This window comes from Camelina sativa, chromosome 19 (assembly GCF_030686135.1).
Source record: "Camelina sativa cultivar CO46 ecotype springtype chromosome 19, ASM3068613v1".
Classification (NCBI taxonomy): domain Eukaryota; kingdom Viridiplantae; phylum Streptophyta; class Magnoliopsida; order Brassicales; family Brassicaceae; genus Camelina; species Camelina sativa.
The window spans coordinates 4,666,674-4,689,574 of record NC_141898.1 but is presented as its reverse complement, the minus strand read 5'-3'; the positions used below and the strand labels follow the sequence as shown (position 1 = coordinate 4,689,574).

Genomic DNA, 22,901 nt, shown 5'->3' with positions numbered 1-22,901 from the left:
GATTAGCAATAAAAGAGGAAAGAGTATTCCTTTAGAGTGACTTTCAAAATCGGGAGTCAAATCTTTTCCATATTCCTTTTTTTCTTCTTCACATATGTTCAAAAGACAAGAAGTAGCTAGAGAAGCATTACAAACTCAAGAGTTTATTCTTAATTTGAGCTTACCATGCATGTGCTTAAAAACTTCCATTGCTCCCTTTTAGCCGAAGTATCTCCCTTCTTGATTCAAGCTGCAAGAACCCAAACAAAAGATAAGAGATTTTGTACTTGAAGCAAGTGTAATAGAAGTATCAATTTGTGAGGTTTGCAAAGTATTTTTACCAGCTCCATCTCCAAAGTAATCATCCTCTCAGCTTGTTTCATCTGAGTATGCTTCAACTCCTTGACTTCCGATAATATCTAGCATAGAAAAGCATATTCATAGTAGTTTCATTAGCGGTCATAAGCATAACTGTTCATTTTTTATGGTTCACGGAACAATGGATGACCTAAACTTACCTCAGTCAATATATCTACGAAGGTGGGGGATCCCGTTTCCATCTTGAAATGATCCATACGTCCGATGTCATCAACCGCATCTCCTGTAGTGGCGGAAACAAAGGAGGATTCACAAGGAGATTTAGCTATACTTCTTTCCTCAAAGTCCCAGGAAATCTTCTCATCCTCCCAAGAATTAGGCACCATCGATGACGAAGCTGCTCCCATGTTACCCACAAAGCTCTGGAGATCATCCTTATCCTTAGGGTCCTCCTAAATCTTGTTCAGTCCATCTAAATGGACTTGAAAGGAAGATGCTGCATCCCAATCGATGACTGAATATGTATCCTCAGCAGGATCTTCCTTGCTAATGCTAGATCCTATTCCATTGTTAGCTGTAGTAGAGGTTCCCTTTTGTGTTGGATGGATATTTTGTTAGTGATGATAATGATTCACTTTGACATCTTCACCTTCCTTAGAAGCGTTTCTGAAACCTTCACTGTCTTGGCGGAAAGACGAACTTGAGAAGCACATGTCCAAGATTCAACATCTTTACATGTTTGAGATGAAAGTTCATCTGAAGATTTGAACAGATTGCTCCACTTATTAACACGTCTTGCTCCTACGCCACTTATCTGTTCACAAACAAGCATCATTTACAAAAAAATTCAAGGTTCAAAGGTTGAATAAATTTGCTCCAATACTGCTGTTCAAACTATTTGCCCCAATAAATCAGCTCATTAATACTTATCTCTTGTTTCTGCTATGATCAATCCAAAGATCATGGTGTAGTCTTGTAGACCATTGCCTCAGAACTCTCAAAGATCCAGGTAACTCAAACCATCGAACTCGTGACCATCGTGTGCCTCCAAATGAAGCGGATGCATATCATAACTACCAGAATTTATGTGGTTTTGGTCCTCGCTCTGACCAGGACCAGATAACATGCCTTCATCCATGTCTCCAAGGAGTTCATCAATATCAAACAACTCATTAGGATCCCAGAGTTCCTGATCACTCGGCCAAGGCCAACCATAATCTCCAACAGTAAGCAGATCAGGTTGCTGTTCCTGTTCCTGTTCCTGCTGCTGCTGTAACTGTAGCTGTAGACGTTGCTGCATCTCTTCTTCTTCCTGCTTTGGTATCTCCTCTTCTTCCTGCTTCGGTCTCTCCTCTTCCTTCATAGCTTCGCCCCAATACTTCTGTTCAAACTCTTTCAACAAATCGTAATTCAGTACGGTATCCACATTTTGATGTCTAACCGCACAGTTGTCCATCCTGGTTTCACCAGACTCTTCCCTAAAATCTAATATCTGGCTATATTGTTTACTTTCACAATCTGTATCTTCCTGCTTCACACAAACATCACCACAAAGAACCGCCTTATCCTCAAAGGTACACACCTCAGACTGACTCGACGTACTAGTAAACTCAGACCCAACACACTGCGGGAAGTTAAGACGAGCCAAAGAACCGTACATAACCCTAGCAGCTTCATCATAAGCGGAAGCAGCTTCTTCAGCAGTAGGAAAAGTACCAAGCCAAAGCCTATTCCCTCTATTAGGTTCCCGAATCTCTGCAACCCATTTACCCCAAATCCTTTGTCTAACACCTCTAAAACTACAGTGAGGATTCTCAGGTCCTCCTTTACCTTTCATACAACCTTTCTTAGACCCTTTGGCAGGAACCTTGCGTCTGGGTTTCTCCCCTTGTATAATAATCGAAGCTTCAACAGTCTCGTTGTACTCTTTCCACTTCTTTAACCTATCAGCTACTGTTAAACCATCAGCTCGAGCCCTCGATTTCCTTTTCTTCTGTGTACTGGTTCCGGTTTGATCATATATAGCCATCGTCCTCTTCGTCGCAATCACAGAATCTACAAGATAGGTTAAATTAAAAAAAAGTTTAGACTCGGTATCTTTCTCACAATTCCACAAAAAAACAGAAAATTTATCGAGTCAAACAGAGAATTTATAGTTATATAGAGAGAGGCACAGAAACAGCTTGGACACCAAGGGTGTATATTTACTTGGTCACCAAGTTTTACTTTATTTAATAGAAAAGGAAAAAATCGGAACTGAAATTTCCCAATTTTGTTTTTGCCGAATCTTCGGGAGCAAGCTAACGATTGTAAAAAGCCACTCTCAAAAATTTAAGAAATCTTCTAAAATAAAAAATACCCTAAAATTGGAAAAAAAAAATCCCCAATCTTTTTTAAAACATCGAAACCTAGAAAAGTTGAAAATTTTCAGTTTATTTCACAAATCAGTGAACACGAGAACATCTAGAACCCTAAAATCATCAAACCCAAAGACTAATTCAGCGAAAACATCAACGAACCCAGAAAAGATTAATCAGAAAACATACCTATCGTGAATGACTCTTTCTCAGGCAGATGATCTTTGTGGATTTAAAGTCGAGTCTCTTCTTTAATGGGGAAAAACATAAATCTCTTCTTCTTTCTCTTTCTCAGGCAGATGATCTTTGTTGTTTCGTTGTTAAAATGAAATCGATCAAAAATCAAATCTTCCTCGGAAGCTTTCTCTTTGTAGTTCTTTCTCGCGTCTCTCTTTTCTTTTTTTTTTTTGGGTAAAGATTTTAACTTTTTACCAGAAATTAATAAAAGTAGGAATTGAAGGGGTCGAAGTGGTATTTATAACTTTGTCTAGATATTTCTGATATTTTAATGAGAGTAGAAGTGACATGGCACTTATTAAAACTCGAACTCTGGAGCAGATCATAAACCAGGTGAGGACACGTGTTGAAATCGTCACCACTTAAAAACACGCTCTTAATACGGGTATGCAATTGAATCCTACTGAGAAAAGCATACAGACACATAAAGAAACAGATTTAACTCAATAATAATACATTGAAAAAAAGAAAAAGTTTGGAAAATAACAAAATGTTACTCAAGGTGCAATATTTTAGTTGAATTTAAATCAAATTTAGGTTACAGAATAATAATACAAATATTTTACGTAATTTATATTTAAAAATTAATAAAAACTTAATTATTAAGATAAAAGTCTCATTTTAAAGATTATATTCTATATTTGAACAAAATCTAATATTTTGAGAAAAAAAAAATTAACAATCTATTATTCATAATTTTAACAAAAAAAAGAATACAATTACATATTTTTATATTTTTGAAGTAAAAGTATTGAGAATATTATTTCTTTTCTCATTTTATCAATATATTAAAAACTGAATTATATATCCAAATACACAAATAATCACAATTCACAAACAGAGTTTATCATTATTTGGGCTCGCTCTTCTTTGTCTCTCGGATATTTGATTTCTCCAAATATTTATACTTTTATGAGTTCGGTGGCTTATGGTCAAATGGGCCTGTATTTTATTTTTGTTCCTCTATACTATTGGGCTTTAGCCTTTTCCGATATACCTTTTTTTATGTCATTTTTTTAAAATACTTTTTTATTTTTGATCATTTTCAAAAATACCCCTTTTTTATGAATAAAATCACTAAATTCTAAATCCTAAACTCCAAATACTAAATCCTAGCTCTTCAAAACTATATCCTAAATGTAAAATGAGAACCCAAACCTAAAAAAAAAAATCTAAAAATTAATTTAACACATTAAAATTATATAAAATAGGATAAAAATAAAAATATTCAAAAAAGAGGGTATTTTTAAAAAAGATATTCAAAAAAAGATATTTTTAACAAATTCTCTATTTTTAAAAATCTTGACATCCATGTGGGATGGAAATTGATACATCCATGTGGGATGGAAAATCTTGACATCTCAACAATTTTTGAAGTTTCCCCTACTGGACGTAATTAAGAATGTGCGGAACTTGAATATTCAAACGTAGAGACTTTTTAAAGTCTTAGCGTTTCAACGTAAAGAACACGTGGTAGAAAGACTAGTTATATACTGAGTCAGTCAAGCTGCGTTGGATTTATTATATTTGTGGAGTAGAGTGTATTATTATGATTATGTATATAAAAGAGAGCACGAAACCACGTTAGTTATTTACCATCTCACAATTTCCTTGGTTTTTCTTCATTATTTTTATAATTCAAGGAAAGTAAAATGAAAGGCTTATGGAACTCGACGAGTATCAATCTAGTTACTCTTTCTTTTATTTTCTTTTTCGTTTGTTATTTCGAAGACGTGTTTGCGGCTCCTCCTACTACTAGACATTTGTGTCGTCCCGAACAAAGGGATGCACTCCTGGCTTTCAAAAACGAGTTTCAGATTGGGAGGCTTTCTCGTTGTTATTCATATGGTCATCCGAAGACGGAGTCATGGACGAATAACAGTGACTGCTGTAGTTGGGAGGGTATCACGTGCAATGCCGAGTCCGGAGAAGTGGTCGAGCTAGACCTTCGATGCAGCTTTCTCCATGGACGGTTTCATGCCAATAGCAGTCTTCAAAACCTTCCTTTTCTAACCACTCTTGACCTTTCATATAACAATCTTACTGGCCAAATCCCAGATTCCATTGGAAACCTTTCTCATCTTATCAATCTCCGCCTTGCGGGAAATCATTTCAGTGGTCGGATTCCATCTTCCATTGGAAACCTTACTCAACTCACCTCTCTCGACCTTTCTCAAAATCAATTATCTGGTCAACTCCCGTCTTCGGTTGGAAACCTTACTCAACTCACCTCCCTCCAGCTTTCTAATAATCAATTGTCTGGTCAAATCCCATATTACATTGGAAACCTTCCTCATCTCATCTCTCTCGATCTTTCGAGAAATAAATTCAGTGGTCGGATTCCATCTTCGATCGGAAACCTTTCAGTGGCGCGCTTCCTCCTAATATCTCTCCACTACGATTGACTTGAATGATATCTTATCATATTCCAAAAGCCTCTATTATTTAGATCTCTCGGGAAACCATGTTTCAACAACAAACAAAAGTTCAGTTTCAACTCCCCTTTCACAAGGGATATATTCTTTGTACTTGTCAGGCTGCGGTATCACCGTGTTTCCAGAGCTCCTAAGAACCCAACATGAAGTGGCGCATCTAGACATCTCCAACAACAAAATCCAAGGTCAAGTTCCTGGCTGGTTATGGACTCTACCAAAATTGACGTACGTGAATCTTTCCAACAACACTTTCATCGGTTTCCAAAGATCAACGAAGAAACAAGGACTATCCTCTGTCCGGAAACCATCTATACGGTACTTGTTTGGCTCCAACAACAACTTCACGGGCAAGATTCCTTCTTTCATATGCGAGTTGCGTTATCTAGAGACTCTCGATTTATCTGAAAACTACTTTAACGGTTCAATCCCTCCTTGTATGGGAAATCTCAATAGTACTCTTTCAGATCTAAACCTTCGTCAAAATAATCTTAGCGGAGGTCTTCCAGAGCATATATTTGAAAGTCTAAGGTCGCTTGATGTCGGTCATAACCAACTTGTGGGGAAACTTCCAAGATCTTTGAATCGTTTCTCAACTCTTGAAGTTTTGAACGTGGAAAGCAACAGAATCAATGACACGTTTCCCTTCTGGTTGGGTTCTCTACAAAAGCTGCAAGTTCTTGTCCTTCGCTCCAATGCATTTCATGGACCAATACATCAAGCCTCCTTCCCTCAGTTGCGAATCATCGACATATCACATAATCACTTCGATGGAACTTTGCCATCAGCGTACTTTTCGAAGTGGACTGCTATGTCATCACTTGGGCCCGACAAAGATCACTCTTCCGAAAAGTACATGGGAGATGAATCAAGCTATGATTCATTGGTTTTGATGAATAAAGGTGTAGAGCTGGAGCTAGTACGTATCTTAAAAATCTTAACAGCAATCGACTTTTCAGGAAACAAATTTGAAGGAGAGATTCCAAAGTCCATCGGTCTATTAAAAGAGCTTCATGTGCTTAACTTGGCAAACAATGCATTCACTGGCCGTATCCCTTCATCTATAGGGAACATGAAAGCTCTCGAGTCCCTGGACGTTTCCCAAAACAAGCTTTCAGGAGAAATTCCACAAGAGCTAGGGGACCTCTCATTCCTTGCGTACATGAACTTCTCTCATAACCAGCTTTCAAGTCTAGTTCCAGGGGGCAATCAGTTTCGGACGCAGCCTTGCTCTTCTTTCGAGGACAATATGGATCTTTTTGGCTCTTCTCTTGACGAAATTTGCAGAGATGCTCACACGCCAACATCACATCAGCAGTATGAAACACCGAAATCAGAGGAAGCAGACGAAGAGGTGATTAGTTGGATAGCAGCTGCCATAGGATTCATACCTGGTATTTCCTTTGGATTTACGATTGGATACATATTGGTTTCCCACAAACCAAAGTGGTTCACGAACCCTTTCGGCCGAAACAATCGTAGACGGAGAAGCACTACAACTCACTAGAGAGAGGTAATGTTCCTAACTTTTTAACGAATGTTTTTAGCAAACATTAGAGCAGTTAATTAGGTGGATAATTGTTTAACGTCCGTAATTGATACCGAATTTTGTTTCGAATATCTCTTTGATCTTTCATTTCCGTATACTACACCCAGACAGAATCAGAAGTTCTATTTCAGTGATGAACTGCTGAATTTTAAGAATGTAAAGATCCCTCTAAACTCCACAAGGAAGTTTTATCTGGTTGCTTTCTTACATACACAATCCTTTGGTGCTTTCAGGGTGTCCAAGAAAACAGCAAGAATGAGGCGTGAGAGAGAAAGCTCATACTATATGCATTTATGGTTTGATAACGTTTAAGAGCTCTCATTGCTTCTCCATTATTCAACAAGGATGGAAACTTCAGGTGCCTCACCAAAACTAGCAAAGATCTCTCGTTCTCAAGTGTCTAGTTAATAAATTTCTTAGCGCATTTTGCTTGTGAATAAGTGAACCAGAAGAACATGTACGATCTTTGGAATGTTTTAAAGCTTTTAGTTTAAATGTCAATGTAAGTTTCATGTAATAGTTAAAATCAAACCTTTTTATGTCGAAGAGCAATGGAAGTGAGTAAAAAACTATCATATACCTATTTTTCAGCAAGATATACTGAAACTGAAGCATACCAAGTCAAGGATTATCAATAAAAGAAGAAAGTGTGTTCCTTTAGAGTAACTTTCAAACTCGGGAGTCAAATCATTTCCATATTCCTTTTTTTCCTTCACATATGTTCAAAAGACAAGAAGTAGCTCGAGAAGCATTACATACTCCAAGAGTTTATTCTTAATTTGAGCTTACCATGCATGTGCTTAAAAACTTCCATTGCTCCATTTTAGCCGAAGTATCCCCCTTCTTGATTCAAGCTTCAAGAACCCAAAAAAAAGATAAGAGAGTTTGTACTAGAAGCAAGTGTAATAGAAGTATCAATTTGTGAGTTTTGCAAAGTATTTTTACCAGCTCCATCTCCAAAGTAATCATCCTCTCAGCTTGTTTCATCTGAGTATGCTTCAACTCCTTGACTTCCGGCAATATCTAGCATAGAAAAGCATATTCATAGTAAGTTTCATTAGTGGATCATAAGCAAAACTGTTCGTTTTTTATGGTTCAGGGAACAATGGATGACCTAAACTTACCTCAGTCAATATATCCACGAAGGTGGGGGATCCCGTTTCCATCTTGAAATGATCCATACGTCCGATGTCATCAACCGCATCTCCTGTAGTGGCGGAAACATAGGAGGATCCACAAGGAGATTTAGCTATACTTCTTTCCTCAAAGTCCCAGGAAATCTTCTCATCCTCCCAAGAATTAGGCACCATCGATGACGAAGCTGCTCCCATGTTACCCACAAAGCTCTGGAGACCATCCTTATCCTTAAGGTCCTCCAAAATCTTGTTCAGTCCATCCAGATGGACTTGAAAGGAAGATGCTGCATCCCAATCGATGACTGAAAATGTATCCTCAGCAGGATCTTCCTTGCTAAAGCTAGATCCTATTCTATTGTTAGCTGTAGTAGAGGTTCCCTTTTGTGTTCGATGGAGATCTTGTTGATGATGGTAAGGATTCACTTTGACATCTTCACCTTCCTTTGAAGCATTTCTGAAACCTCCACTGTCTTGGGTGAAAGACGGAACTTGAGAAGCAGATGTCGAAGATTCAACACCTTTACATGCTTGAGATGAATGTCCATCTGAAGGTTTGAACAGATTGCTCCACTTATCAACACGTGTTGCTCCTGCCTCACCTATCTGTGCAAGAGAAGATGCGGGAATTGGCTTTCTAAGTGGTGGTACAACATCTTTGGATGTTGATGGTGCCCTTACAGATGGTGATGGTGAAAACAAACGGAGCAGCTTGTTTGTTTGACCTCGGTCTAGTTCAAACCAAAACATTTTTATCATCCTTATAGTTCTCCGAAATTACTGGGCTGAACTTTTCTTCAGGCAAGGGCTCACACCGCACTCGGACTCGAACCTTTACCTGTGCCAAAAAATTGTAGAAAGAGATACATTTCAATTTAGAAGACATTTGGGTAAATCAGTTAAAAGGAACCGTTCTGTACTAAGTAAAGGTACTTGAGCCCATTTGGAGACCAAGCTTTGGGATCAATGTTAAGTCTTTCTTCATTAGCAGCTTCAAAGATGCCGTGAACAGGAACAACGTCAAACCAGGATCAATGTTCTTGATATAAGCCATGTGAGGGACCTGTTCACAAATTTATGTTATGATTATATATAATCATAAAGGACCTGTTCACAAATTAAAGAAATCTTCTAAAATAAAATAAAATACCTAAAATTGGAATTAAAAAAAAGAATTTGTTAAAAATACCCTTTTTGGATACCTTTTCAAAAATACTTTTTTTTTTAACATTTTCATTTTTACCCTAATTTACATAATTTCAATGTATTAAATTAATTTTTAGAATCTTTTTTTTAGGTTTGGGTTCTCATTTTACATTTAGGATATAGTTTTGAGGGGTTAGGATTTAGTATTTTAAGTTTAGGGTTTAGAATTTAGTGATTTTATTCATAGAAAAGGGGTATTTTTGAAAATGACCAACATGATAGGGTAATTTTAAAAAGTGATATGGGAAAAGGGGTATTTTTGAAAACCCACCTTAAAAAAATTGGTTTATTGCATCCACACCCACTTTGGGTTCAACTTGTTGCACTCACACCCACTTTACAAACTTGCTATACTTTCTTAAGTTTGCTGCTTAGGTGTCATTGTTAGTTGGACAATTTTGCCCTTCTCCTCTTTCTCTCCTTATTTTCTCTATTTTTCTCTTTTTTGTTATTAACACTTTAAATGGTTATCATAAAACAAATTATCTATTTATTTATATATAATATGTTATGATTATATATTTTCTATATTTTAAGATACATATTGTTATATTTTTGATGAATTTTTAGATTATAAAGTATCCATTTGTCGTTGAACATTTGTTCAATGATAAGTGGATAGTCAATTGCAGTATTGTTAATAGATCGTTACTTGTGTTTATTCATACATAATAGAAGTAATACACATCAATTCAGGTGATTATGACAACGTGTCCATATGGAAACATATGGGGTTATAGTGCAATTTGTGGATACGATATTTGTCCACATGGATAACTATTTGTGGATACAATATTTATAGATACATTATTTGTCAAACTTATCCAAATGGATAACTATTTGTGGATACAATATAAGTAATGAATAACATTCACACAACAAAACTCAAACTTTTTCCCAGATAGAACTAAAACAAATTTAATATTAAAAAGTTCACAAGAGCACAATTAATCAGTAAAATCACAATAAAACTAGGAAAACCCAGATCGAATTTCATATAATCTAAAGTGATAAGAAAAAAGATCTAAAGATTTCACCTTCTCTAGATTTCCACCATTGTTGGAATGGTTTTTGAAAACTTTAGAAAAAGAATGTGAGAGAGAAAGAGAGAGAAACATAAATAAGCTTTTCTCTTTCATTGGATGAGCAAAAACAAAACAAGGAAGAAGAAGATGTATTGTTTGGTTGAATAATTGTGTGAGAGAGATAAAGAGAGAAAAAAAAATAGGAAATGTTAGAAGGAGCAAGAGGTAATATGTAATTAAACTTGAAAAAAATATATGAATAGTAAAAAATGGGTGTGAGTGTTAATACTTTTGGAGAAAGTGGGTGTCGATGCAAAATAAAATCCCCAATCTTCTGTTAAAACATCGAAACCTAGAGAAGTGGAAAATTTCAGTTTTTTTTCACTAATCAGTGAACACGAAAACATCTAAAATCATCAAACCCAGAGACCTCGTCGAGACTAATTCAGCGAAACAATCGACGAACCCAGAAAAGATTAATCAGAAAACATACCTATCGTGAATGACTCTTCTCTCTCACGCAGATGGTTTTTCTTGTTCGTTGTGAAAATCGATCAAAAATCAAATCTTCTACTGAAGCTTTTTTCTTGTTGATGACACGTGTTAAAATCGTCACCACACAAAAAAACACGCTCTTAATACGGGTAAGCAAAGCAATTAAATCCTCTTTATAGTTGACAACAAAGCATACAAAAGTTACAAAAAGTTCACTAAAGTGGAATGGATTGCATTCCAATCTTGCCTATAATGTTGATTATTTTCTGGTTCTCACCACTGATGGTGCTGCTTTGTTATATAAAAAAGACGCTGAGACACTGTCGATCATCACTAGGAGTACACATTACACAACTAATAACAAAGTCATCTCTCCTTGAATTGATATCTTTTGGGTGATTTAATTTTTGGTTGGACAAACAATTTTTTTTTTTTTTTTTTTTGTGAAGTTTCCTGTACGTTATTATAAGCAAGACAAAATTTGTGGAAATCGACTATTCAAACGTAAAGACTTTTTTTTAAGTCTTTGCGTTTTAAACTGAAAGAACATTTGGTAGAAATATTAGTTTATAATGTGAGTCAGTTATTGTCAAAAAAAAAAAAAATGTGAGTCAGTCAAGCTGTGTTGGATTTATTACCTTTGTGGAGTAGAATGTATTAGTATTATATGTTTTATAAAAGAGATATGGGGACAAAACCTTTTTATATTTACCATCGCAAGTTCCAGTTTTCCAGTTGAAAGCAGTGCTTTTGAATAAATTATTTAAATATGAGACGATTTATGTTTATATAGAAGTGTATTTACAAAATTTAGAATTAATAATTAATTGTATATTTTCTTTAATTATAATTTTGAATTTCATGAAATATATATATATATATATATAGTATTCTAATAATTATTTTTAAAAAATTTGTATTTTTTTGTAAATTTTGTAATTTTTGATAATTATCTTTTTACATTATTAATATTTTTTAAATCAAAATATTTTGTTTTTGTTGTAATCAAATTTTTCCTATTAAATATTAATTTTTACACATGTCAAAATATAAGATTGATAATTTAACACATGTCAAAATCTGAATTTGATAATTTGACACATGTCAAAATCCTGTTAATGGCTAACTTTCAAAACCCAACTTTATATACTAAGATATATATTTTTTCTAGAACTTATTTATATTTTTATTCTTTTTTTTTGTTTGACAACAAAAAAACAAACCAACATCACAACAACCAAGGGGCCTGCGTCTTATTTTTTATCCCCAATACTATTGGGCCTTAGCCTTTTCTGGGGTCTTTTCTTTTGCGCAAAATTGATAAAGTCACTGTCGATCATCAAGCACCTAGGAGAGTACACATGACACAACCAATAACAAAGGCATCTCTCCTTGAATTGATTTCTTTTGGGTGATTTAATTTATTTGGTTGGACAAACACTTTTTACTTTTTTTGAAGTTTCCTGCACGTTATTAAAAGTAAGACAAAATTTGTGGAAATCGACTATTCAAACGTAATTCAAACGTAAAGACTTTTTTTTAAGTCTTTGCGTTTTGAACTGAAAGAACATTTGGTAGAAAGACTAGTTTATAATGTGAGTCAGTCAAGCTGTGTTGGATTTATTACCTTTGTGGAGTAGAATGTATTAGTATTATATGTTTTATAAAAGAGATATGGGCACGAAACCTTTTTATATTTACCATCACAATCTCCAGTTTTCTTCATTAATTTTAAATGAAAGGTTTCGGGAGCTCAACGATTATCATTCATATTCCTCTATGTTTTATTTTCTTATTCATTAGTCATTTTGAAGACGTGCTTGCCACTCCTTCTAGGCATTTGTGTAGTCCCGAACAAAGGGATGCACTTCTCGCTTTCAAAAACGAGTTTCATATTGGGAAGCCTAATCCTGATTGTATGGAGTATAGCATTGAACCTCATCCGAGGATGGAGTCATGGGTGGATAACAGCGACTGCTGTACTTGGAAGGGTATCACGTGCAATGCCAAGTCCAGAGAAGTGGTTGGGCTAGACCTTCGCTGCAGCTTTCTCCATGGCCGGTTTCATTCCAATAGCAGTCTTCAAAACCTTCCTTTTCTAACCACTCTTGACCTTTCATTTAATGATTTTTATGGTCAAGTCCCGTCTTTGATTGGAAACTTTCCTCATCTCACCACTCTCAACCTTTCTATGAATCAACTTTCGGGTCAGATTCCATCTTCAATTGGAAATCTTTCTCATCTTACAACTCTCCGCCTTTCGGGAAATAATTTTAGTGGTCGGATTCCATCTTGGATTGAAAATCTTTCTCATCTTACAACTCTCGGCCTTTCGGGAAATAATTTTAGTGGTCGGATTCCATCTTCGATTGAAAACCTTTTTCATCTTACCTCTCTCCAACTTTCGCTTAATAATCTCAGTGGTCGAATTCCATCTTGGATTGGAAACCTTTCTCATCTCACCTCTCTCTACCTTCATTTTAATCAATTTTCTGGTGAAATCCCATCTTCAATTGGAAACCTTTCTCAACTCACCTATCTCAGCCTTTGGAAAAACAATCTCGTTGGTAAAATCCCATCTTCAATTGGAAACCTTTCTCAACTCACCCATCTCGAACTTTGGGGAAACAATCTCGTTGGTGAAATCCCATCTTCTTTTGGCAATCTCAACAAGATGAACTTCTTTCATGCAAGTCAAAATGCTTTCACAGGAACTATCCCTTCTTCTCTCTTCACCATTCCTTCTTTGACATATATTATATTGAGTGATAACCAACTCAACGGCACTCTTGAGTTTGGTAATACATCTTCTTCACCATCTAACTTACAATTTTTATCCCTTGGAAGCAACAACTTCAAAGGGCCAATCCCGAGATCCATTTCCAAATTTGTCAACCTCTCGTATCTTGACCTTTCTCATTTCGACACCCAAGGCCGCCCAGTTGACTTTAGTATCTTCTCGCATCTCAAGTCACTCAGATCTCTATACCTTTCACATTTAAACACCACCACTACGATTGACTTGAATGATATCTTATCATATTCCAAAAGCCTCTCTCAGTTAGATCTCTCAGGCAACCATGTTTCAACAACAAACAAAAGTTCAGTTTCAAATCCCGTTTCACAGGAGGTAGATTCTTTGCGCTTATCAGGCTGCGGTATCACCGAGTTTCCAGCAGAGCTCCTAAGAACCCTACATGGAATGGGATTTCTAGACATTTCCAACAACAAAATCGAAGGTCAAGTCCCTGCCTGGTTATGGACTCTACCAAACTTGACGTACGTGAATCTTTCCAACAACACTTTCAACGGTTTCCAAAGAGCAAAGAAGAAACAAGGACTATCCTCTGTCCGGAAACCATTTGTGAGTTACTTTCTTGGCTCCAACAACAACTTCACTGGCAAGATTCCTTCTTTCATATGCGAGTTTCGTTCTCTAGACACTCTTGATTTATCTGAAAACAACTTCAACAGTTCAATCCCTCATTGTTTGGTAAATCTCAATAATACTCTTTCAGTTTTAAACCTTCGTCAAAATAATCTTAGTGGAGGTCTTCCAGAGCATATATTTGAAAGTCTAAGGTCGTTTGACGTCGGTCATAACCAACTTGTGGGAAAGCTTCCAAGATCTTTCATCCGTTTCTCTACTCTTGAGGTTTTGAACGTGGAAAGCAACAGAATCAACGACACGTTTCCATTCTGGTTGGGTTCTCTACAAAAGCTGCAAGTTCTTGTCCTTCGCTCCAATGCATTTTATGGACCAATACATCAAGCCTCGTTCCCTCAGTTGCGAATCATCGACATATCACATAATCACTTCGATGGAACTTTGCCATCAGATTACTTTTCGAAGTGGACTGCTATGTCATCACTTGGGACCGACGAAGATCAGTCTTCTGAAAAGTACATGAGAGGTGGATCAGGCTATTACTATGATTCATTGGTTTTGATGAATAAAGGTGTAGAGATGGAGTTAGTACGTATCTTAAAAATCTTAACAGCAATCGACTTTTCGGGAAACAAATTTGAAGGACAAATTCCAAAGTCCATCGGTCTATTGAAAGAGCTTCGTGTGCTTAACTTGGCAAACAATGCATTCACTGGCCGCATCCCTTCATCTATGGGGAACCTGACAGTTCTCGAGTCGTTGGATGTTTCCCAAAACAAGCTTTCAGGAGAAATTCCACAAGAGCTAGGGGAGCTCTCGTTCCTTGCGTACATGGACTTCTCTCATAACAAGCTTTCAGGCCTAGTACCAGGGGGCACTCAGTTTCGGACGCAGCGTTGCTCTTCTTTCGAGGGAAACCAGGGACTTTTCGGCCTTTCTTTTGATGAAATTTGTAGAGATGCTCACACGCCAGCCACAAAAGTATATGAAACGTCGGAATCAGAGGAAGAAGACGAAGAGGTGATTAGTTGGATAGCAGCTGCAATAGGATTCATACCTGGTGTTTTCTGTGGTTTGACGATTGGATACATAATGGTTTCCTACAAACCAAAGCGGTTCATGAATCCTTTCGGCCGAAACAATCGTAGAAGGAGAAGCACTCCAACTCACTAGAGAGGTATTGTTCTGACTTTTAAACGAATTTGTTAGCAAGCATTAAAATAATTAGATGGATAGTTTTTTAAGAAATAGGTACGTAATTGATATCGAAATTTGTGAAATATCTATTTGATCTTTCATTTTCCTATACTACACAAAGACGAAATTAGAAGTTCTATTCTGATGATTAAACTGATGAATTTTAAAAAATGTAAAGATCTCTCTATGGAAGCTTTTTCTGGTTTCTTTCTTACAGATACAATCCTTTGGTGCTTTCAGGTTATCCAAGATAACAACAAGAATGAAGCGTGAAAGAGATAAAGCTCATACTATCTGCATTTTATGTTTTGATAACGTTTAAGAGCTCTCATTGCTTCTCCATTATACAACAAGGATGGAAGCTTGAGGTGCTTGACCAAAACTGGCAAAGATCTCTCTTTCTCGAGTGTCTAGTTAATAATAACTTTCTTAGCGCATTTTGCTTCTGAATAAGTGAACCAGAAGAGCATATACAATCTTTGGAGTGATTTCAATGTCAAACCTTTTTTACAAGAACAATGGAAACGCAACCATATACCGGTTTTTCTGCAACACATTACTGAAACTGAAGCATACCAAGTCAAGGATTAAGAACAAAGGAGGAAAGAGTATTTCTTTAGAGTAACTCTCAAACTCGGAGTCAAAACCATATCCTTATTCTTTATTTTTTTCAGATTTTGTTCAAAAGACAAGAAGTAGCTACGGTAGAGAAGCATTGCAAACTCCAAAAGTTTGTACTTAATTTGACATACCAAGTGCTTAGAAACTTCAACTGCTCCCTTTTAGCCGAAGTATCTCCCTTTTTTATTCAACAAATAAATTTGACAAACAATGAAAGTTTGGAAAATAACAATATTTTACCCCGAGAACAATAATTTATTTGAATTTAAATCAAAATTTTATATTACAAAATTGATACAAATATTTTGAGAAATATATAATTAAATTATAATGAAAGAAAAGTCTCATAAAGATAATATATTTGAATATATTAGCGAAAACATGTAATATAATATGAGAAATTTGTGAAAATATTGGTGTCCATCATTAATCACCAGTAGGGCTAGTGTAGCACACAAACTAACAAAGTTTTCTGAATCTCATTGATATTTTTGCTTTTGGCTGGAATAAAACAACTTGTCTTGTGAAGTTTCCTGTACGTTATTAACAGTAAGACAAAATGCGTGGAATTTGATTATTCAAATGTAAAGACTCTTTTAAGTCTTTGCATTTTAACGTGAAGAACACTTGGTAGTAGAAAGACTAGTAATAGTGAGTCAGTCAAGCTGTGTTGGATTTATTATCTTTGTGGAATAGAATGTGTTATTATTATTATGTTCTTTTTCAATGTATATAAGACTATTGAAAATGGTGGAGTGGAGCCTAATATGCTGGCTTTCATTGAGGATGTTTATAAAAGTAAAAAAACTGGCAAGATTGTCTACAAGAAGGCTAAGAGGATTGTGGAGACTTTAAAAGAGCAGGTGAATGACCTCCAATCTGAAGAGACACTTGAAGATGGACCGGTTCAATCTAAAGAGCTCTCTTGTTCTGAGATCAACGATTTGGTTCGTAAGGTATGGGAATTTCATTTTCATTCTTAACATGCTTTCTACTATCTTAGATCAACACTTTTATCCTTGACACTTCTTAACTCTTTGATTCTTAACATGATGTTTCCATATTCTTAACATTATGCATGTTGATTCTCAGGCAATACCCAAAAAGAAAGGACACCGATTTGGATTTGGATCTCTTCCAGACCATGAAGAGTTAAATGCTCCCTTCTTACCCACCTTGGATAATGACAAGAAGTTAGAAGAAGCTTACACCCAGATTTCTGAGTTAGTTAAGGAGAAAGAGGAAAATACCAAGACAATCCAATACCTGAAGGATGTCACTGAGAAGCTTCTCAACAAGTTTCCGGACTGTCGTCCACCTGAAGATGAAGATGATGATGAAACTCAAAATTAGAGATGAGTGCTTTAACTTGCTAGTTTTTTGTGGTAGGATGTCCAAAAAAAGGACTAACGGTTAATGTAAGAATCTATTAATGTGGTTTTAGTGACAATAACTTATTTCTACATTTTTAGTATTTTCTGATTTTTAATCAATTTAGCATTTTTTTATTTTTAATTAATTTTCATTTTTTGTATTTTTAATTAATTTGACAATATTTTGGTACTGATATTTTCAGTAATCCGTTGGAAAATAATCGTATCAGTTGGAAAAGTAAACGGTTGTATATCCGTCGGTAATATAGTCTCGACCGTTTTATACTGTCGGTATTTAGTCGGTATTTAGCTAACCGAAATCCGACCGATCCTTAACCAACGAAATTCCAACCAATGTTCGGTCAGAAATTTTCGACCGATTTCTAACCAAATAAATTTGCGACCAACGATTTCCAACCGATTCCATTGGAAACCTTTCTAACCAGCTATGTTTTCTTGTAGTGGCCTCTGAAACCATGTTATTTACCATCTCACAAATTCCAATTTTCTTCATTATTTTTTAATTCAAGAAAATTAAATGAAAGGCTTCTTGAACTCAACGAGTATCATTCCTATTACTCTTTCTTTTATTTTCTTATTTATTTATCATTTTGAAGACGTGTTTACGGCTCCTACTAGGCATTTTTTGTGTCGTCCCGAACAAAGGGATGCACTTCTCAAATTCAAAAACAAGTTTGAGATTGGGGAGCCTAATCCTATTTGTATGGAGTATGGCATTGAATCCCATCGGAAGACGGAGTCATGGGCGAATAACAGTGACTGTTGTAGTTGGGAGGGTATCAAGTGCAATGCCAAGTCGGGAGAAGTGGTCGAGCTAGACCTTAGCTGCAGCTTCTCCATGGCCGGTTTCATTCCAATAGCAGTCTTCAAAACCTTCCTTTTCTAACCACTCTTGACCTTTCGTGTAACAATCTTACTGGTCAAATCCCAGATTCCATTGGAAACCTTTCTAATCTTATAAATCTCAGCCTTTCGAGAAATAATTTCACTGGTCGGATTCCATCGTACATTGGAAACCTTTATTAACTCACCTCTCTTGACCTTTGGGATAATCATTTCAGTGGTCGAATTCCATCTTTGATTGGAAAGCTCACTCAACTCATCGATCTCAACCTTTCTCGTAATCAATTTTCTGGTGAAATCCCACGTTCAATTGGAAACCTTGCTCAACTCACCTCTCTCGACCTTTTTGATAACCAATTTTCTGGTGAAATCCCATATTCAATTGGGAACCTTTCTCATCTCACCTCTCTTAGGCTTCGGGGAAACAATCTTGTTGGTGGAATCCTATCTTCTTTTGGCAATCTAAACCACCTGACCTATTTAAATGTTCATAGCAATATGCTCAGTGGAAATCTTCCAATTGTACTACTGAATTTGACAGGGTTGTCATATTTAAATATCTCCTACAATCAGTTCAGTGGCGCGCATCATGCAAGTCACAACGCTTTCACTGGTATTATCCCTTCTTCTCTCTTAACCATTCCTTCTTTGATAGATATTTATTTGAGTTAAAACAAACTCAACGGCATTCTTGAGTTTGAAAATACATCGTCTTCACCATCTAACCTACAATATATATATATATTTTTTTTTGGTAAAATCTAACCTACAATATTTATCCCTTGGAAGCAACAACTTCAAAGGGCCAATCCCGAGATCCATTTCCTAATTAGTGGGCCGGCCCTGACCTAAAACCAATGAAACAAGGGCTTTAGGCGCCAAAATAGATACAACATTTTGGGGCATCAAAAATAAGAAAACCCTTGTAGTACAGTCGTTGTCTCCCGTTTCTTTAGATGTGGGCAAAAAAAAAAATGCTTTAGGCAGCCAACAATGTTGGGCCGACACCCAAGGCCGCCCAGTTGACTTTACTATCTTCTCGCCTCTCAAATCGCTCCAACATCTTGACCTATCCTATTTGAACACCACCACTTCGATTGACTTGAAAGATATCTTATCATATTCCAAAAGCCTCTCTGATTTAGATCTCTCATGCAACCATGTCTCAACAACAAACAAAAGTTCAGTTTCAAATCCCCCTTCACGGTTGACTGAATCTTTGTACTTGTCAGGCTGTGGTATTACCGAGTTTCCAGAGCTCCTAAGAACCCAACATGAAATGATGGTTCTAGACATCTCCAACAATAAAATCCAAGGTCAAGTTCCTAGTTGGTTATGGACTCTACCAAAGTTGGAGTACGTGAATCTTTCCAACAACACTTTCGTCGGCTTTGAACGATTAAAGAAGAAACATGGCCTATCATCTATCTGGAAACCATCTGTGTTGCACTTCCTTGGCTCCAACAACAACTTCACGGGTAATATTCCTTCTTTCATATGCGAGTTGCATTCTCTGAACACTCTCGATTTATCTAACAACAACTTTAACGGTTCAATCCCTCATTGTATGGGAAATCTCAATAGTACTCTTTCACATCTAAACCTTCGTCAAAATAGTCTTAGGGGAGCTCTTCCAAAGCATATACTTGAAAGAATAAGTTTGCTTGATGTCGGTTATAACCAACTTGTGGGAAAGCTTCCAAGATCTTTGAAGAGTTTCTCAATTCTCGAAGTTCTGAACGTGGAAAGCAACAAAATCATGGACAAGTTTTCGTCCTGGTTGAGTTCTCTACAAAAGCTGCAAGTTCTTGTCCTTCGCTCCAATGCATTCCATGGACCAATACATCAAGCTTTGTTCCCTCCGTTGCGAATCATCGACATATCACATAATCACTTCGATGGAACTTTGCCATCAGAGTACTTTTTGAATTGGACTGCTATGTCATCACTTTGGACCGACGAAGAACAGTCTTCAGAAAAGTACATGGGAGATGGATCACACTATTACTATGATTCATTGGTTTTGATGAATAAAGGTGTAAAGATGGAGCTAGTACGTATCCTAACAACCTACACAGCAATCGATTTTTCAGGAAACAAATTTAAAGGAGAGATTCCAAAGTCCATCGATCTATTGAAAGAACTGCATGTGCTCAACTTGTCAAACAATGCTTTCACTGGCAACATCCCTTCATCTATGGGGAACCTCACAGCTCTCGAGTCTTTGGACGTTTCCCAAAACAAGCTTTCAGGAGAAATTCCACAAGAACTAGGGGAGCTCTCGTTCCTTGCGTACATGAACTTCTCTCATAACCAGCTTTCGGGTCTAGTACCAGGGGGCACTCAGTTTCGGACGCAGCGTTGCTCTTCTTTCGAGGACAATATGGATCTTTTTGGACCTTCTCTTAACGAAATTTGTAGAGATACTCACACGCCAGCCACACAATTATATCAAACGCCGGAATCAAAGGAAGAAGACGAAGAAGAAGAGGTGATTAGTTGGATAGCAGCTGCGATAGGATTCATACCTGGTATATTCTCTGGTTTGACGATTGGATACATATTGCTTTCCTACAAACAAGAGTGGTTCATGAACCCTTTTAGCCGAAACAATCGTAGAAGCTCCACAACTCACTAGAGAGGTAATGTTCTGATTTCTAAACGAATTTGTTAGCAAGCATTAGAACAATTATGTAGGTGGATAGTTTTTAAATAAATAGGTACGTAATTGATATATAAATTTGTGAGATATCTATTTGATCTTTCATCTTCGTATACAATCCTTAAACTGTTGAATTTTAAGGATGCAAAGACTATCTGTTTGGACTGCTTTGTCTGGTTGCTATCTTACATACACAATCCTTTGGTGTTTGGGATGTCCAAGAAAACAACAACAATGAGGCGTGAGAGAGAAAGCTCATACTATCTGCATTTATGGTTTGATAACGTTTAAGAGCTCTCATATGCCTCACCAAAACTAGCAAAGATCTCTCTTTCTCAAGTGTCTAGTTAATAAATTTCTTAGCGCATTTTACTTGTGAATAAGTGAACCAGAAGAACATGTACAAACTTTGGAATGATTTAAAGCTTTTAGTTTAATGTCAATATAAGTTTCATGTAATAGTTAAAATCAAACCTTTTCATGTCGAAGAGCAATGGAAGTGCGTAAAAAAACTATCATATACCTATTTGTCAGCAAGACATACTGAAACTGAAGCATACCAAGTCAAGGATAAGCAATAAAAGAGGAAAGAGTATTACTTTAGAGTAACTTTCAAACTCGGAGTCAAATCATTTCCATATTCCTTTTTTTTTCTTCTTCACATATGTTCAAAAGACAAGAAGTAGCTAGAGTTTATTCTTAATTTGAGCTTACCATGAATATGCTTTAAAACTTCCATTGCACCCTTTTAGCCGAAGTATCTCCCTTCTTGATTCAAGCCGCAAGAACCCAAACAAAAGATAAGATATTTTGTACTTGAAGCCAATGTAATATAAGTATCAATTTGTGAGTTTTGCAAAGTATTTTTTACCAGCTCCATTTTCAAAGTAATCATCCTCTCAGCTTGTTTCATCTGAGTATGCTTCAACTCCTTGACTTCCCGCCAATATCTAGCATAGAAAAACATATTCATAGTAGTTTCAGTAGTGGGTCATAAGCAAAACTGTTTTTTAATATATCCACGAAGGTGGGGGATCCCGTTTCCATCTTGAAATGATCCATACGTCCGATGTCATCAACCACATCTCCTGTAGTGGCGGAAACATAGGAGGATCCACAGGCAGATTTAGCTATACTTCTTTCCTCAAAGTCCCAGGAAATCTTCTCATACTCCCAAGAATAAGGCACCATCGATGACGAAGCTGCTCCCATGTTACTCACAAAGCTCTGGAGACCATCCTTATCCTTAGGGTCCTCTAAAATCTTGTTCAGTCCATCTAGATGGACTTGAAAGGAAGATGCTGCATCCCAATCGATGCTACATCCTATTCTATTGTTAGCTGTAGTAGAGGTTCCCTTTTGTGTTGGATGGAGATTTTGTTGATGATGATAAGGATTCACGTTGACATCTTCAACTTCCTTTAAAGCATTTCTGAAACCTCCACTGTCTTGGCGGAAAGACGGAACTTGAGAAGCAGATGTCGAAGATTCAACACCTTTACATGCTTGAGATGAAAGTTCTTCTGAAGGTTTGAACAGATTGCTCCAGTTATCAACACGTTTCTCAAAACAAGCTTTCAGGAGAAATTCCACAAGAGCTAGGGGAGCTCTCGTTCCTTGCATACATGAACTTCTCTCATAACCAGCTTTCAGGTCTAGTCCCAGGAGGTAATCAGTTTCGTACGCAGCCTTGCTCTTCCTTTGAAGATAACCTGGGACTTTCTGGCTCTTCTCTTGAGGAAGACTGCAGCGATATTCACACGCCAGCATCACATCAACAGTATGAAACGCCGGAATCAGAGGAAGAAGACAAAGAGGTGATTAGTTGGATAGCAGCTTCAATAGGATTCGTACCTGGTATTTCCTTTGGATTTACGATTGGATACATATTGGTTTCCTACAAACCGAAGTGGTTCATGAACCCTCTCGGCCGAAACAATCGTAGACGGAGAAGCACTCCAACTCACTAGAGAGGTAAATGTTCCTAACTTTATAACGAATGTTTTTTTAGCAAACATTAGAACAATTAATTAGGTGGATAAAATTAGACTGCTGAATTTTCAGA

At 36.6% G+C, this 22,901-nt stretch overlaps 4 protein-coding genes, 1 long non-coding RNA gene and 2 pseudogenes across 9 annotated transcripts; 4 read left to right on the top strand and 3 right to left on the bottom strand.

Annotated features, from left to right (window-relative positions):
- Nucleotides 1-2: 2 nt before the first annotated feature.
- Nucleotides 3-3,199, bottom strand: LOC147920171 (dehydration-responsive element-binding protein 2B pseudogene; annotated as a pseudogene). Its single transcript, XR_015591184.1, has 4 exons — nt 2,844-3,199; nt 498-2,352; nt 321-398; nt 3-229 (listed from the first exon to the last, which is right to left on the bottom strand). The product of XR_015591184.1 is annotated as a dehydration-responsive element-binding protein 2B pseudogene (transcript).
- A 1,276-nt stretch (nt 3,200-4,475) lies between these two features.
- Nucleotides 4,476-7,447, top strand: LOC104704259 (receptor-like protein 35). The gene is made up of 3 exons (XM_087502197.1): nt 4,476-5,264; nt 5,404-6,836; nt 7,106-7,447. The coding sequence occupies exons 1-2, from the start codon at nt 4,544-4,546 to the stop codon at nt 6,828-6,830; spliced, it is 2,148 nt and encodes a 715-aa protein (XP_087358323.1). The 5' UTR covers nt 4,476-4,543; the 3' UTR covers nt 6,831-6,836; nt 7,106-7,447.
- A 62-nt stretch (nt 7,448-7,509) lies between these two features.
- LOC147920170 (uncharacterized) lies at nt 7,510-11,104 on the bottom strand. Of its 3 annotated transcripts, none has more exons than XM_087502195.1 (5): nt 10,730-11,104; nt 8,926-9,068; nt 7,997-8,843; nt 7,818-7,895; nt 7,510-7,726 (listed from the first exon to the last, which is right to left on the bottom strand). In XM_087502195.1, the coding sequence occupies exons 3-5, from the start codon at nt 8,762-8,764 to the stop codon at nt 7,673-7,675; spliced, it is 900 nt and encodes a 299-aa protein (XP_087358321.1). In that variant the 5' UTR covers nt 8,765-8,843; nt 8,926-9,068; nt 10,730-11,104; the 3' UTR covers nt 7,510-7,672. The 3 variants fall into 3 exon arrangements, with proteins under 3 accessions (XP_087358321.1, XP_087358322.1, XP_087358320.1); XM_087502196.1 differs by having other exon boundaries at nt 8,939-9,068; nt 10,730-11,006; XM_087502194.1 differs by lacking the exons at nt 8,926-9,068; nt 10,730-11,104 and having other exon boundaries at nt 7,997-8,859.
- A 1,233-nt stretch (nt 11,105-12,337) lies between these two features.
- Nucleotides 12,338-15,868, top strand: LOC104764827 (receptor-like protein 35). Of its 2 annotated transcripts, XM_087502176.1 has the most exons (3): nt 12,380-14,306; nt 14,733-15,296; nt 15,557-15,868. In XM_087502176.1, exons 1-2 carry the CDS (start codon nt 12,467-12,469, stop codon nt 15,290-15,292), a joined length of 2,400 nt encoding a protein of 799 aa, XP_087358302.1. In that variant the 5' UTR covers nt 12,380-12,466; the 3' UTR covers nt 15,293-15,296; nt 15,557-15,868. The 2 variants fall into 2 exon arrangements, with proteins under 2 accessions (XP_087358301.1, XP_087358302.1); XM_087502175.1 differs by having other exon boundaries at nt 12,338-15,296.
- A 707-nt stretch (nt 15,869-16,575) lies between these two features.
- Nucleotides 16,576-17,411, top strand: LOC104764828 (uncharacterized). Its single transcript, XM_010488429.3, has 2 exons — nt 16,576-16,893; nt 17,030-17,411. Exons 1-2 carry the CDS (start codon nt 16,651-16,653, stop codon nt 17,288-17,290), a joined length of 504 nt encoding a protein of 167 aa, XP_010486731.1. The 5' UTR covers nt 16,576-16,650; the 3' UTR covers nt 17,291-17,411.
- Nucleotides 16,881-17,314, bottom strand: LOC147920169 (uncharacterized). Its single transcript, XR_015591181.1, has 2 exons — nt 17,204-17,314; nt 16,881-17,112 (listed from the first exon to the last, which is right to left on the bottom strand). It is a non-coding gene; the product is annotated as an uncharacterized LOC147920169 (long non-coding RNA).
- Nucleotides 17,412-17,848: 437 nt separating the features above from the next.
- On the top strand, nt 17,849-22,806 carry LOC147920168 (receptor-like protein 35; annotated as a pseudogene).
- The last annotated feature ends 95 nt before the right edge of the window (nt 22,807-22,901 follow it).